Raw genomic sequence first — 17,401 nt, forward strand, 5'->3', positions numbered from 1 at the left:
AACCCCTGACTTCTCTCTGAAGAATGGATTCTAGTAAAAACCAAAAATAAACACATGCTTTGTGGACAGCAGGCTCTACACGGGTCATTTTGCAGCTGAAGCCAAATGAAAGCAGAATGAAAAACTCTGAAAAAGTCACCTAGAATACAGGTCAGGAAAAAGAACTTTTGACTGTTTTCCACAAGGCATTTGCATAAGCTAGGGAAAAACCACCTGGAGAAACTCATTACAGGCTGAGCGCAACACTGGGGAACATTAAGGGAATAGTTATCAATGGTACACTGTTTGGGAGGATATTAAGCATCGTTCACAGAGGTCTGTCCTTGAGCTAATTCTATTCAATATTTTCACTAATAATCTTGATGACTGGATAGAACAGGTGGGAATGAGTATGCTGGAGGAAAGGACTGGAATTTAAGTGATCCCAGCAAATCAGGGAAGTCTGAAAAAAATAGGAAGCTGTTTAAGAAGGGACATAGAAATGTGTAAGTACAGAATGGAAAATGAAAGCCCATATAACAGAGCTACAGAGAGACATCATGATACTGAGCTCACACATTAAACTTAAGGCAATAAACTCCTGATTCTGCAAAACCCGCAGATGGGGAAGCATAAACAGGAAGATGGCCTGAGACACAACCAAAGTTAAAATCCTGCTTTATTCAGTCAGTAGTCACAAGGCCTTAGCTAGAGAACTGCCTAGTTGAGAAATGCACTTAAGGAAAGACATTGACCATTTGGAGAAACTCAGGAAGACAGAAACAACTCCAGACCTAGGAAACAGCCGCCCAGTGGGGGGACTGGACAAACTAAGAACATTTACACCAGAGAAAAGACCACCGCGTATGGCTGTGATCAGTCTTCAAGTACACAAAAGAGCGCTGTAAAGAGAAAAGGAATAGTCTGTTCTCTGTACCTCAGTGGATACGGATAAAAAAAAATATCAAGAGACTCACACTGCAACACGAAAGATTCAAGTAAGATACCAGGAAGAAAGAACCTGTTCCCTCTTCCTCCAAAACAACCCTAATTATATTACTGTGACAGCTAGTAACAAAAATCTCTAAAAACACGTTAGCTGGACACCTGGAAAGAACAACATACATATAAGCTGGTCGTCCTTTTGGTTAGGGAGAGGGACAAGGAGACCTTAGGATTCCCTTCAAGAAGCAATAAATAGCTCCTGCCATTCTATATACCTCTGACAACAACTCCTTACTGAAGAGGCACAAAGAGCTGCTTATCAACAACAGATTCAGAAGAGACCTTGCTAACGGATAGGACAAAAGAGGGTTTGCTTTCTTAATATCTTTATATTGATCCTAAATTGGACACAGTTGCTCCAAGAATCACTGAGAAATTTTGAGAACTGCTTCTCTTCTGAACATCACTGCAAAGTTCACATGACAAAGCAAGCCACAGGATTCCAAGGAAAAAATGGAAATGTCAGACTGGAAGCTTAATAGACCCTACTTTCCATCTGATCTAGCGCAATCTCAGGAAGAGACGCTACCGTATTGTCCTCCAGATCAGGCATGTAACAGAGCTGCTCCTCAACACAGAAACGCCGCAGGCTGGAATGGATGCAGCACTGCTGCACTGTAACCTGGGCCGCTGCTGCTCTCTCCGAGAAAGGCTGCACACCTGTGGTTAAGCAAAGAGATTCTATTACCTCATGTAGTGCACAGTCACTTCCCTGGATTTCATACTTTGAGCTGAGGGACAGAAGCCCTGGTACTGCAAGCACAAACAGCTACATTAGCTACAAAGAGAAAGGCACCTCATTTGCAAGCCAGGAGCCACAGGCTGTTTACACCAGAGCGTCCATAAACATTTAATTAAATCAGCCTTTTTCAATCATGGCATATTTTCTACATCACTGCTCATTTCCAGCTTGTTGCAAAGCCTCTCCTGATGCTCCTTTTTTAAGGTTCTAAAATGCTGCACTTGGAAGTTACTGCAACAGGCAGAAGCCAGGAGTAGCCAAGTGCAGAATGGGAATGCTGGGTTTGCTCAACCACTCCTCAAGGGTTGCCCAGCTCAAGATGCATGGTATCTGCAGAAGTCCAGCAAAAATTCACTCCCCAGTGCTTTCTGACAGTGCTACCTTAAAGTTCAGATGAATTACGAAAAAGTCACTTTTATTAACTTAAAACAGAAGCTGCTTCCATGATCAGGTGAAGAACACAAGAACTGTTGATGCCCAAGCCAATTTTGTGACCAATTTTGGAATAGAACTGTTCAGCAAAAAGGGAAGCAGCTCGATAACATTCATTAAAAATTAACTGTTGATTCAGGTTATTCTACTACTGTCCAGAAAAAAGACCCCAAAACAGCAACGTGCTTCTGAACAACCTTAAGATTCTTTTTCTTCATCTTTTTTTTTTTTTAAGTAGCCAAGGTGACCTTACTTACTTTATTGATTGTCCACTAAGTAAGTGGACAATCGGCACAAAACAGCTGTTAAAATGCTTTGCTGCATTAACGATAACATTATTAAATGATTCACACATTCACAAAAACATGCCTTAACTGACATAAATTACCACTGTTACCACTTTCTTTAAAACAGAAGTCAAAAATTCTCCTGGGTATTACAGACCAGTTTGAGCTTACTTCAATGCCAGGTAAAACCATGAAGCAACAATCAAAACCAGGCTGCTTAATCACCTTGATAAACGTGACTCACTCAAAAAATCAAAGGACAACTGGTCATCTTCACTATACTGGAATTATCTACACACATTCATAAACCACTGGCTTACCGAAGACCTTCTGCAAAAAAGACAAAGAGAGAATAACCTCAGCGTTACTTAACTTTAATGACCTTCCAGAAAAAGTAGAACTATAACTGGGTGAGATCTGCAAATAGCCCGAAGTTAATTTAGCTGGCAGGAAGAGGAGGAGGAAGAACTTAAGTACCACCAAAGGCAGGCTGAAATTGAGTATTGACAAGTGAAAGGTAACCACAAAGAACGTATAAATTGAACTACACAGATACCTTAATAAAGGAATCCAAGATAAAAGATTTGGGCATCACTGTGAACAGCTCAATAGAACACAGACCCTGCATAGCAAGACTCTGGGGGATAGATGCTTAAGAAAAGGGATGGATATTGCTGAAATTATTAAAATGCCACTGATCAATCTTTATTTTGAAGATTGTATTGATTTACTAAAACTATTAGAAGCGTGAATAATTTTCCATACCAACAGAGGTTGTGAAGACTTGCACTTCCGAAGACAGATGGTATCTGATAAAGGTAAACAAACTGACAGCAAGAAGGAAGGGAAATCATGACTTCTGTTCCAGCAGAACACAAAATCAACTGAAAAGAGCAAATTAAAACTGCAGTTTCATAATTAGCTTGTGCGTTAGAGTGCCACAAGATATCTTGGAAAACGCGTTTCAGCAATTTTTTAAATGATCAGGTATTTGTCTGGGTAACAGAAAAACCCACACTTAAACTAGACAGAACAAAAATACAAATCTTCAGACTCAAAGGACACAAGATACCCACCAAGTGTGAGGACTCTGGGGAAACAGTTCCCTTGGAAGTAGGTTATTCCATAATTGTCCATGGCAGAAGTTTTCATACTTTCCAAGAGTGTGACGCTGGAAACATTAAATGTTAATGTTTTAGAATCTATCCCTATCTTCCCACAAATCTGCTTGAAAGAAGGAGGGAAGAAAAATGAGGTAAGGGAGCTTGAGCAACTCAAAATACATCAGCCCACAAGGCTCCCTCACACCCAGCAACATGCTATGCTGACATCAGCAGATCAAAAATGGTGAAAACTCTTCAGGCAGCTCTCTTCTACATCACTTGCCAGGACTGAAAACTGGAGCTGCTGCAGTGCCAACATAGTAACTGATCTCCAAAGATAGGGACAGGGAATCCTCCCTGCACTGGCAGCATCACAACTGGAGCAAGCAGAGGGGCAAGGCTGACCCAACACCATGGTGAAATAGTTCAACACTTCACCTACTCGTCATTCCGTTTTGAAATTTTGTCTGTTCACCTTATGTATGATCAGTGAATCTGTAGATCTCTAAACTCAGGTCCCTTGGAACAGACAAGGTCTGGTCTGGAAGGTGAATGCTATCTTCAAGAAATTTTCTGATGATTTGACTCAAGCAGCAAAATATACCTGCAGGCAGAAGGGTGCGAGCTAATCCCTGTGTGCTACAGCCCTACAGAGACAGCTGATCCTTCTGCAATTCCAAACTGCCAGTCAAAGCTTTAACATCTTAATACACAGCATGCTCTAATTAAAATTTCTAATTAAGGTGTGTGTGTGGGGCACTAACCAGCAAAACTAATGTTGCAAATTAGCAAGCCTTACCTACAAATTGAAGGTGGTCTTTGTTGCTCTTTCATAGATCATATGAATGTTAGTATTTTAAGCAAATAATTCCAGACAAAGTTACCATGAGTTCACTTTGCCCATTCTAGTAGTGGGAGACAAGTAACGTTTCCTAGGCAAGCCTCCTTTGTTAGGGTGCGTGGGACACAACAGACAATTCATTTTACCATCTCCTTTTGGAAGCTAGACCAAGTAAAAAAGGACCAAGGAACAAGTAGACAAATTCTGTCTGCATTGCCTCAGTGAAAGATTAAGTTATTTCAGAATTTCTCTTACTTTTGTCCCAGGAAAGAAAGGAAATGTTCTGAGGAGTTTGGACTAACTACCCTCAAGGCTAGTAACAGCAGACTCAGAAGCAGCCTTCACGTGGTAGGCAAGTGAAATGTGGGAAGACAAGCAGCAGGAGCTACAGCCTGAAGACCCAGCTCCAGCCCTGCAACATCCCACACATGACAGTGGACAGACAACTCACTAAACTCATTCAATACTGTACTCATCAATTGGGCATGGGTTTACTGCAACACACACATCACTGAGAGTGAACTGTACGCTATGTTTTTTAAATACATAATATACACCAAGGGGAAAAATTGACAAATAATGTCAGTACTTGGAACTGATGCAGAGAGCTTTTCTCAATACTGATCTTGCAATAATTTTAACTTAAAAGAAATTGTTATCTTAAAAACCTGTGATGCTTAAACATTTATATATACCTGTTCTAACAACAGAATTAAATTACTAAATAAATGTGTGCTTGGATATTGTTATTGCAGCAGTTCTAGGCTTCTATAAATACATTTCAGCCTAAACCGATGCCTCTCATCCAGCTGTGTGCTCCCAACAGCTCTATTTTCATCCCAAACTGGCAAACCTCTTTGCTTTTCTACTGTTCTAAACCTGGATGTCTCCCTGAAACTGCCCAGTCATGCCATGCTTTGCCACACAGCAAAATGAGATTTACAACTCTGAACTGGATGGAGACCAGATTGTCCACTTACTCAGTGGGGCTGTAAGCACAGATCAATCTTCTGAGTTAAAAACAAACCACCTCGGGAATACAGTGTTTTGGATTTCTCTCCAAACAAAATGCTTCTCTTGCCAGAGCTCCCCAACAACATTTTTAAATAGGCAAGCTGATGCAACATCATCCCTTCCTCTTTCCCTTCTACACTGATTAACAACTGAAACTTACCTTAGTTCATCTAAGGAGGAACAAGAAATATGTACATGAGAAAGCACATCTCACGCTCTGTGCCACTTAACCTACGCATCTTTCTGCCCTTAAGCCAGAACACTGCCACCCCACCTTCCCCTTCAGCTGCAATAGGGCACATTCACCCAGGACGTCAGCCCACAGTGACACCCCTCATCCTTCTTCAATAAGAAGGGAAAAAAGCTTCCCAGTGAGACTTCCTGATTAGTACCAACATTTCAAAGATTTTTTTCATAGGTATAATACTCTACAGTAATCTTTGTCAGGAAGCACCCGAGGATGAGACTTAAGAAACAGAGGGTTTGATGCACTGAGCAACACTGGATGGAATTCAATTATTGCCTCACTTTTAAATTTAAACTATATCATCATCTCTATGTCTAAATCTCAAGGTATGAAAAAAAAATCAGTTAAAGAAAATAAAAGCATGCTTGCTTACCCTCCTGTATGAGCTGTATTATGCTTTTGATGCATGTGTAATCCCTAAACAAGAATCACTTTTGAAGGCAAGTGTCCTGACCCAGGCATACATTACAGGTCACTCAAGCACCCTCTCTCCTTCCTTTCTTAGCACCTCAGCCCAAGGGCTTAAATGCGCAGACAGGACCAACTCTCAGATTCTTTCACTCCAAAGAAGTCACTCTACATGCTAAGGAATTCCAAAAGAATCAGACAAAGCCAAGTAAGCACCTAACAGAGGAAAACGTGATTCAAAATACATAAACACAAATTGATGCACATAGGCAAAGAATTACACAATATTAAGCTTAGAATTGGCAGCTGCAACTCAGGAAAGATTTTGGAATATTCACTCAATTCTCTACAATCGTTAGCTTGGTCTGTGCTGACAACCAAGAAGTCAATTACCAGAAAGGGTATCGTTGGCAAGACAGAAATCGTTCCTGGGCTACAATATAAAAATGGTACTTCATATGCTCTGCAGTAATATGAAAGGCTAGGAAGTTATGGAATGCATGTGAGGCAACAAAACCAGTTTAGATGTCTAATTTTTTGGGGGGAGTAATTTTGGTTATTTCCAATTCCTCCAATTTCTGCACAACAAGCAGCTTTTCTTTCTTCTAATGATTATCTCTAGATACCATGTTTCCGTTTCTAATGTCCCACAGACGGTATGACTCACATTTTGCAGAAAAGAAATCACATAACCGTTAATGCAGGTGGGCACCAATGTAGATAACCTTTCAGTAAGTGGACAGCATTTAAAAGAGCTTCTGAAAGACCTTGAATTTTCCAGGCAATAAAACATTATTCTCACAGAGGGTGGAGAGTTCAACTCAGCTTCGGTTAAAGTGAAGCTTAACACAGAAAACTAGATGATGGATTGCTTGCTTCAGCAGAAAGGAAGAAATTTAGGCAAAACCACTGTGGGGTCTAAGTTTCAGCTTTTGCTTATGGAATGCTGTTTTGGGAACGAATTCACCATGAGGGCATGGATTACTCCTAACTGTCAGACTGAAGTTATAGGCACTAAACTTACCAGTTTTCACAGAAAACAATATAAAAAACCTGGTTCCTACACTTCCGAATGGGGGCCATATATAGCCTAATAAAAGCAATTTTGCGGTCCAAGAAGGATGGAGTCTCTGATTGACATGAATGAGACCCTTGAGAAATCTAAGAATGATCAACCAAAACACAAAAAGACTGTATGACTTCCAATCAAAGGAGAAGAAATTGATCTAAACAGAACCTTCTAGACCTAATGAACAGCCTAGATTCCTAAAGGATCATAAGTAATCAGATCAGCTTAGCCAAAATGCCAACACAATGGTGCTAGCAGGCATCTCAGTCACCACCAGGGTTGTTAAGTTTAGCAACTCTTGATGGAGACCTCAAATTAACCTTTTGGTTAAGAAATGTGAACTAGAGCAGGCAGGACTGCTCAGTACTCAAAAAGATGGTCATGTTTTTAAGAATGAGCCTTGTAGGGCAGTGCAGGGCTGAGATTCAAAAAAAAAATCTTGCAGGTTTTTTCTGTCTGGTGAGTTCCTTTCACAGCTGATCCTGAATGTGAGCTCCAAAAAGGAAAGAATTAGATGGGATTCCCTCTCCTGTCATTTATGAAGAAAAGCATACAAATACATATCAGAAATACGTGACTGAGACAGAGAAGACCCTTACAGCTTTCACCTTTGACAAGCAACAGTCACCTTGCGGGGAGAAAAGACGACATGAGTCTTGCAGACTGACTACATCTTGAAAAAACACTCAGACATACAAATAAAGAACTGTAACACTTACAGAGTAATGGAAAGCCCATTCTATCCTAGTAAGTCCACTAACAACTGGAACTAAAACCAGTGCCAAATGCACAGCAGCAGATGTGGGAAAGACTCCATATTCTGGCATTGGCAACAGGAAAGCAAGCAGATCAGCCGTACTCTTCTTCCTCTTACATCTTGTCTACGGTGGAGCTACAACTGTATCAAATGAAGGTTTTAACCTATTTTTGCACAGAACAGCAGAAGAATTTGGGGGGAATCCCAGATGACTACTCACCTTTCTCCAATATCTTTCTTAAACACAACCTCCCCAAACCCTTGAATTCCTTCTGGATGTCCATCATCTAGCAAGACCCACCTCACCACAGAGTGTGGTCATATAGTTCTTCCCCTTCTCCCAGGCTTGGCAGGTTAACTCCCTGTTCTAGGCTCTCTCAGAATTATTCTATTTATTAAACGAACTTACTGAGGATAAACTCATGTGTTCGTAAACAAGGAGCTTTCCAGCTCACTGTGGATATTAAACTAAACGGAAAACACAGAGAGTTTTTGAAACTGCTAATAAGGTAGCATTCCTCTGCTGCCTCTCACCTCTCATTTCACAAGATCCCTGAGCTTTCAAGAGATGTGAACGCGGAGCTGCTCTCCCAGCAGTGAGTCGTGGCCAGTCCTGGGGTGGAACATGGCTGCATCACCGCGCTGGGCTCTCCCTTTTGCTCTGCCACCCTGTGGCTATTCAACTGCAGAGCTCAACCAAGCAAGTCAAGTGCCTGCTGCCCAGAAAGAGGTGTCTCACAGACACCAAGAACTCTGCCAGAGTGGATGGCTCATTTTTTCATAATCAGGTACTTGCCACCGATTAATACAACTGGCAGGATTGGAGGAAAAGAGCTATTTTCAACCGAGCCACAAGCACACCCAGAAAGGACGCTTGGTACTTCAGGGCTTGGTCAACAGATTGGAATGAATGGCTTCGCCCCAGTCATTAAACGCACTGTAGTTTTTAACAGAAACTGTTCTTTGAGAGATGGGTTGCAAGCTTGATTCAAAATCTGCATTATCAATGCCAGCGCGCACCCAATTTTTAGGTGGGGGAGATTTAGTTTTGATTCCAAGTAAAGGATGCCACCTACTGAATCCTTGCTACCACGATTGCATGCTTTGACCCTCACAGCTCAAGACCTCTGGCAGGTTCACAAGCCAGACTGCAGTCCCAAAATAAATTCCAAGGAAAAGCAGAAAACAGGCTTGTAAAAACAAAGCTTTTCTCACTGCTACTCTCCCCACAACCCAAAAAATGTATTACTCACTGCACATCTGCACAGCCATATAATTTCTAGTTTTGCAACGCTGACAACCTTAGCAGTATTAAAAAACACTCCTTACATCTTTATTCCATTTTGGATTCATTATAATACATGCTGAAAATATATGCTAGTACAGTACATTCTGCAACATTTAACCCCTGTTCCCAGTTGCCGTTCTTAACTTCACGGCTTAATGACACAGAGTCAATAGATCACAATATGACCCTGTTAATATTTTTTTAATGCCATTTTTACAAATTACAGCATAATGCACTGATTATGAGGATGAAAGGGAAGTCTCTACGTCTGTCTGGAAACCAAATAAAAGAATGTTTGAACATCTGTTCATCCTACAAATGTCTTTAAAAGCTTTGATTTTCCCATAATCATTTTGTTCCACCATTTCACCCTTTTTCGAATGTGTATCCAACAGCCTCAGGACAGCAGCCAGAGATCTGCAGTAATAGCACATTATAATCAAAGTTCTGGGGCACGCTTAGGTTCTTCTTTTGGAATTAAAAATGGGGAAGAACACAAACCCAAACCCCAGACTTCAACAGATACCTCTCCAGCTGCCTGTCCTACACAAACCTCTGCTAGGGGAGCAAAACGAAAGGACAGAGCTTTGGGAAAGGGGCTTTTCATAGAGGATTACAAAGCACAAGAACAGGGTACAGTTGTGGGTAAAGGGACTCGCGAGGCACGGCATGCATGCCTCTGCACAGCCTGCTCCCACTGGGTCAGTAGCAGCTGTTGCAAAACTTTGCTCAAGTCCTAGCCCAAGCACCTAAACACAGCCAGTTACCCACCAGGCACGGGAGCTGGTGTAAGCTACTGGGCAAGAAACTTCCCCAGCATGTGGGGCTCCCAATCCCTGCTGCAGGAGCCCTGCCAGCACCCAGATTTACATCTCCTTCTCCAGAGGCAAGAGCAGAGCCAGAACAAAGAAAAACAATGAGCAAAGATCGGAAACAGGAGCACTGAGAAGGTTAGGTCTTGGACTGGGAGGATGGAAGAAAGATACTGTGTTAGTACACCAGTCTGGAAACAAGACAGAAGATAGCGGAAAGATTTTAAAATAAGTATATTGCAGAAGACTGGATGAGAAAGGGATGGAGGTCCAGCTCTGGAAGATGTTGCTGCTGCCCCCCTTGCAGTACCCTACAGCAAATAAATCATGGGATCCTCAGTACTAGAAGGCCTTTCAACCACAGAGAGGGCTGCAAAACTAAACATTCAGGACTAAGGAGTTTTCAAATGGATCAAGTTCCGTAACAACTGGCTCACTGATCCTGCTATGGGCAAATCCACAGCGTAGAGGGGAAAACATTAATCAGACAGTGCTTCGTAGAAAATTCATACCACTGTTTACACTGACAGCCTCCTTTCCAGAACTGTTCAAAAATGCCTTAGAAATGAGAAAGACAAAAACCTGTAAGTGCAAGGCTAACAACTGTGGAGCAGCCAACAATATCCTATAGCAGGAGCTTTCCTGATGACTGCCCTTTTCCTTCCAAAACTCCAAGCAGAGTTGGCAGAATTTAGTGACCCATTTAAAATTTAGCCAGAACATTAGAACTATACAGATAAAAATGTAAGATCCTTAATAATTCACTTTTGATTTTTTAATGAGAATGTTTTTTATACCAGTAACTCTTAGACTAACCTGGAATGGTAATAACGGCATTCCTTCTATGTCATCTGTTACTCTAGCTTTTGTCACTGCAGTATCTTAAGCGGAGGTAACAGTGAAGAGTACAAAACAGGATTTGATAAAGGATTAAAAGAAAGATAACAATAAATATTCTTTCTAAAGACTGCCTTTGGGGGTGTCTGGGAAAAGGAGAGAAATGGGGAAGAAGAGGTGACAGGGGTGCAAAATGCATTTTTTTCATTATAGAAGGATACATTTTCCAGCCAGGCTGGCAGCCCAAGTCACATTAAGCCATAGCTGAAGTTGCCTGCCTAATTCCTCTGGGATCACACTGAAAGCATACCCCATAATCTTAAGGGATGTGCTAAAGCTTTGCTGGGACTCACTCAGCAGAAACTGTTTGGGATTATTCCACAAAGTGCTAATTCTGTTCTGATTTAAAGGGGTACCATCAACCCAGTTTAGAAACCAAATTTGCCCTGTCTCACCAGTGTCCAGCTGTAAATATCCTCTCAATAGCTGATATTTTTGCCATTTGTATCCACTTTGGTTACCTGAAAGTTAAAAGGAAAAGAAAAAGACTGAAAAAACCTTCCAGTATCATGTTAGCACGATGCACTCACATCCATTAATAAATGTTTGAATAATAACACTTTGAGTGTTATATGATTAATGAGTGTAGCAGTCTATTACAGTTATTTGCTTCCATGTGCAACCAATGCACTTACATTATACATACGGTCATCTTCTATGGCTGGCTTCAGTGAATGGGTCACAGGCTGCTTACACCAACAAGCAGAAGTACTTTTTTTTTTGTTCAAAAGGCAGGAACTAACATTTTCCGTGCTGACAAGCCCGAGTCCAATTTCTGTTCCAGACCGCAGCTCTTGCACCTGTAGAATTATTGTTAGCTTTCATGTTAAGGTGTCCTATGCTTTGTAAATAACAAAGGGATATTACCAACTGCTCTCCTTTTTATGAGCCTAGGACATGAAATTGAGAGGAAGAACTAAAGCAGCCATGAAATCCCTATTAAACAACTAATGGTTTCTAAAGCATCTTGGAGATACTCATTTTACAAGGCTTACACTGCAATCTTCTATCATTATTTTAATGAAATAAAGCCCTTGCCTATTTCCAGAGGCAACTTTTTCCTTTCGCACACACAAAAGACATTTTTGTTACCAACCCCCACCCCCCCCCAATTCTGGATAGGATTCACCACAGCACGGGCAGGAAATTCAGAAAAGCTATATAAAATGCCACTGAAGATAAGTTCTGAACCTTTGGAACAGCAAACAGAACAATTAAGACTCTCAGTTACACAGACCATTATGTTTAATATGAAAAACATCTCTATATAAATCGTATTCATAAAAAACATCCATACCATCTCTCAGATAGCATCTTACATAGTTGCAGCTGAAGGAATGTGAAATATCCATTTTAGGTTTCACCTATTGTATCGTGTACTTTCTGTCTCCCACTTTGCTAGGGGGAGTAAACCTAGACTAAACACCTCCACTTTGTGGGTCATGTGAAACGCACATCTTTACTAGATTTAGATTAATATTGGTAGCAAACTTTTAAATCAAGAGAAACTTCAAAACAATTCTCAAAAAAACCACCACAATTAGAACACACACCCAAATGTGCTCGTCTGGCAGGTGACATTCTCCAAGAGACCATAAAGATTCACATCACAAAGATGACAACATAAGCAGATTCTAACAGAACAAAACCAGACGGCAGAGATTTTGGAAGGGAGCATATAGTCACCAGGAGCTTCCAGGCTCTGTTTGTGAGGAACAGGTCTAATACATTCAGACAAGAAACACATTTCACTTGAACTCATCTCAGAGTCCCCTCTTTCAGGTGCAATCAAGAAGCCTTCTCTTGCTTTCTCAGGATTGAATCATTTTCTTCTGTGTGTCAAAGACATATCTTTTAAAGAGAAGAGAGATGGTAACAGGTTGGGCTGAATCATTCTTGCTGCTTTCGTCCTCTTTGATTGTATCCCCCTTCCCTGCCTTGGATTTCTTCTTGGAGGCAACAGTAAGAAGCATCTTGGTATCTGGCTTCAGTCCATCTGTAAAAAAAACCCCAAGAACACACGTGACAAACACGCTCAACATCACACTCCAGTATAAACGGAAAAACCAGACAAGCTTACTTCTCAAAGCAACCAAAGAAAATAAGAAAGTAAATCAGATGCATTAGGAAAGTCACCTTTCTGCATCACACTTCTGGAATATGGTAACTCACGTGAAAAATAAGAGAAGCCTTCAAATATAGTTCACACAGTGATACTCCAAATTCAATGCAGTATCTTGACTGTTTTCTTCTACAGCTTTTAAATACAGGCAAAAATTTAAACAAGCTAGACCAACTTGCCTGGTCTAAGCCTTTTTACCCGCTTTCTACCAGCGGACCTCTCCTATTATTTACATACATCTCCCAAAGTTTCTTCTCATTATTACGAGTATTTATAAAAATATAATTCACGAATGAAAAACAACTAGTAAAATACTAAAATTATATAGAGCCCTAAGATTCAGAACGTTCTTGAATGTCTTTATCCTAATTTACCAGACCTGCCAGAAGCACACTGCTTAGGTTTCAACAAATTACACTGGTTTGTGGGGTTTAGGGTTTTTTTGTTTGTTAGTGTTGTTGGGGGTTTTTTTTGGCTAAAACACACTATTTGTTAAGGGTTTCAACTGTCATTTTTTAGGAGAACTACAATTAACCTGTGCAGGATTCTGGGGACTGAACCTAAGTCTTTCTCCAGATATTTGTGCTGAACAAAAATATTTGTCCTTTTCTTCCTAAATGGCTAGGGCTTATAACACTTTAATATTTTCTTTTAACTTGACACATTGGTGACATTTCAGATAAGAAATGCAAGATAGCAAAGTCCATAGAAACACTGTAAAACAAGAGAGATGCAGTTCCTAAAAGACCACTCCTGAAGAATTGCTTTCTTAAAGCAAAGGACAGCAAACCTCTTGGAAGCTTATTCAGTGCCACCCGAATACACTGTAATGTGGTTCTCAGGCACGTGGCCAAATTCAGTTCAGGTATTTTTAACCTGTGGTGTCACATAACCTTATCTCAAACACTTAATCAGCTTCTCTCCCCTCATATTGAAATTCAGATGTGGATTCTCATATCACAGCCTGACAAAAAGATTGAGATGCTTATGATTTACTGGAGACAGGAGGTCTACAAGCACAGGTGATTTGCTCCAGCACAGACGCATCTAGAGGCACTTACAGCTGATTGCAGGGGGACACAGCACCAGAGCCCACCTTCTCATCTTGCTGTGTCAGGTACCAAATTGTTTCAAGCAGCATCCCCCCTGCATGGCGAGGGGGACGAAATGAGGGAAGTGTTGAAGCAAAACCAGGAAACTGTCGATTTTGCCATTTCATAGCCAGAGGCTGTACAACAGCCCCAATGCCCTGCAGCGCAGCCTTGGGGACTGCTTGCGAAACAGAGGGGTCTTGCTTTTTTTTGAAAAAATGCAAGAGCACAAAAGAGGAGAAAAGCAACTCATGTTGTACATAACTAAATAAGTTGCAGTCTACACTACGGCTGCAGAAGTCCAGCATTAAGCAGAATCTGCTTCATACAGTTGTGCAAGATCTTTTATTTCACAGTCAAGACAGCAGCCATCTTCTCTTTTCAGATGGCAGAATACAGAAAAAGCAATGATTATTTAATTGTGAAAATAATTGAGAATGTTTTTCCTTGATGGTTCAGAAGTCTGATAATGACTGTCTTTGCACGTGTAAGGTTCAATTAATCAAACTAGGTAATATGGCACGGCCAGACCACATATTTATTACATGGTTTTATTACATTGTCTAGTCATGTTTGATGCAGCTGTTTCAATTTTTAATTGGATGCTTTCATAGAAATTCCATTAATATCATTAGCCTTACAATTACTTCATCTGCATCAGGAAAAATAATTTATCATTACATGAAAAGGAACTTATTTCTTATTTGGAAAGCTCCAAGAATATCTTGGGTTCTGCTGAAAAAAAATTGCAATAGTTAAAAAAACCACCAAACCAAACCCAAAATAAAAACAGCAAAAAGAGTGACCTCACAGTCCTGCTCTCCACCTTTGCAGGATTTATTTCACTTTATGTGTTTTCTGCTGTTTTGACCAACCTAATTGGAAGTGTCCCTGAACAGGGTTTCCTCCACTTTCCTGGGAAGACCATTTATTTTTCAGACAAAGAAACATTTCATTTTGCTTTCTAGTCGGTTTCCCTTTCTGGGTCTTATCACTATTACTAATGTTGCTGTTACTGGCACATTACTGTTAAAGAAAGATGTTTAACTAAATCCTTTCAGAAAGACACACTCTAAATTAATTAAAGCAAACAAATCCTAAAACACTTCTATTTATGTTAGTAGGCTTCGCAAGACTCTAATTTCCAAAAAAATGCTAATTGGCGGAAAGGAGAGAGGAAGGGAGGAGATGTGGCATTAAAATTGCAGCCAAAATTTTCCCTGGCAGGTATCTGCAGCGAGGCACCAAGGCTGCTACTGCAAGCCCTTGCCTGCAGCCAGGCGGAGAGTGCCCTCGGGGGGGTCAGCCCCTCTGCCCCCAGCAACACTGCCTGCAAGTGGGGAGCTCCCAGCTGTGAAGATGGAATAACCACTTTGGATAAACGGAGCTTCAAAAACTGCCAGAGGCACCAGTGAGCACCTGGATGGCCCAACACATCTGAAACCTGGTCTATCAGCTTAGGTGTTTAAACCAAGAGTCTCATGTTTGCAAAATTTCGTTTTCAAATAAAAAGGAGATGCTGCACGTGGAACTGTCCTGGGGAAAACTTATTTAGAACTGAGCAATCTCATCTCCTCCACCCTATCACTATCTTCCACACATGGAGAGGACAGACCTCACCTGCAACCATTAACACCCATGTGGACTCAAAAAAGGTATTGCGGATAAGAAGTTCATGGAAGAAATGGAAGAACGTGGTAGTTCCTACCAGTGAAGTGACGGGCTGACAGCCAAAGGCAGCTCAGGTATGATTAAATTCACAAGGTATCTAAATTACCTAATCAGATCCCACGGCCCACATTCTGCAAACAGATTAGGTGGCTGGCATCGTACCCTAACAAATGGCATTTTCTGTTCTTCTGCTCTGGTGCCAGGAGGTCTAAGGGCTGAAGAGGCTCCGTGATAGGGAGCAGCACAAAGGAGCAGGCAGGGAGAGACAGGCGGGGAGGCGCAATCGGGGTTTCATCTACCTCCGTGGATTTCTCGCGTTACACACAATGCATACTTTACATTTTACAAAACCAAGGAAATGAAGGGAAATATATCTGTCACCGAAGAAGACATCAGAGCTTTAATAGCTGAAATGACGGATATTTTTAGATGGAGGTCTAGTTTAACTTACTTACATTAAGGGTCTAATCTCTCCTGAACAATAGCTATGCGAGCTTGAACACAGTGAAAAATCTGTTCCATTAATTAAGTGCTGCCTGTACTACTTGGATTTGTAGCAAATGTTAATAGATTTTTTTCCCCCCCTCTGTTGGACAATTACTTTATTTTGCCAAGTTGCTAATGGATTATATTGAAAAGGACCATGTGTTTAAAAAAAACCAAACTTTAGCTTCAAAGTTCTAAGAAATGCCTTGCATACAACAGTGGAAAATACCTATGTATTAATATTATTAATGGGCAGTCCTCAGAGGCGCATAAGATATTTGAAAAGCCTAGCAAATTCATTCCCACCCATCATAACCACGTCTGTAACAAGTACCCAGACAGGTCTTACATAAAATGTACTCGTAGCATCAACTAACTCAGGTTAGATATGAAAATCTAGTTGTAAAAGAGTTCAATCCACTTGATTCTTTTGGTTTCAACTACTGTTAATAATTAACAAATAAGAATACACACACTTAACACTATATCCTTTGTCTCAGTATGGCCTCAAGGATTTAGTCCAAGTTGAGCCATCTATAAATGCAAAAAAGCAAATTTTCAAATTCAAATGAAAAGTGATACTTCATCAGGAAAAATACTTTCCAAGTCTAAGAATAGTTTCACATGCATAAAATAAAGGACAAATGCCGTGTTTTATACAGTTTTAATAAATAAAAGCTAGCTTAGTGAACTGCAGTATCTTACATAGTTAAATGCATTGCAGCCTTGAGTTTTACAACTAGTCATGCAAGAAATTTGCATAGAAACACTCAGCTTTCAGTAATTTCATATGGGAATTTTGCATTGCAAAATTCTGGACCCGTTCTTGTGTATAAACACAGGAAATCAATTTTGCTCCCCCTCCCCTTCCCCTCAATGAAAATACTAACAGCTACACAAGTTTTAGGGTGTCTGTAATGCTTCATTTTCTCCTTAGCTTAATCAGGCCTCAGCATAACAGGGACCCAGCAAAGCCTCAGGACCAGGACCCCGTGCCCACCCCGCGGTCCCTGCACCACGCTGGGGGAACAGCCCGCACACCAGGCTGCTGGGGAGCGCCCCTCAGCACACACCTACAGCGTGTCCATATACGTGTCCATAACCAGCCTGGTTTACTTTCACTTTGCTTTTACTACTACTACTTCATCTG

The 17,401-nt window shown here is 40.9% G+C and overlaps 1 protein-coding gene across 2 annotated transcripts in view; it reads right to left on the reverse strand.

Annotated features, from left to right (window-relative positions):
• Positions 1-12,102: 12,102 nt before the first annotated feature.
• EEFSEC (eukaryotic elongation factor, selenocysteine-tRNA specific) overlaps positions 12,103-17,401 on the reverse strand; it is a 128,735-nt gene continuing 123,436 nt past the window's right edge. The window contains exon 7 of one of the 2 annotated variants that reach the window (XM_037385176.1): positions 12,103-12,877. In XM_037385176.1, the coding sequence (XP_037241073.1) occupies positions 12,693-12,877 (185 nt within the window). In that variant the 3' untranslated portion in view covers positions 12,103-12,692. The remainder of the gene's footprint in view (positions 12,878-17,401) is intronic. The other variant, XM_037385177.1, reaches the window with a different exon arrangement.

This window comes from Falco rusticolus, chromosome 4 (genome assembly GCF_015220075.1).
Source record: "Falco rusticolus isolate bFalRus1 chromosome 4, bFalRus1.pri, whole genome shotgun sequence".
Taxonomy (NCBI): Eukaryota; Metazoa; Chordata; class Aves; order Falconiformes; family Falconidae; genus Falco; species Falco rusticolus.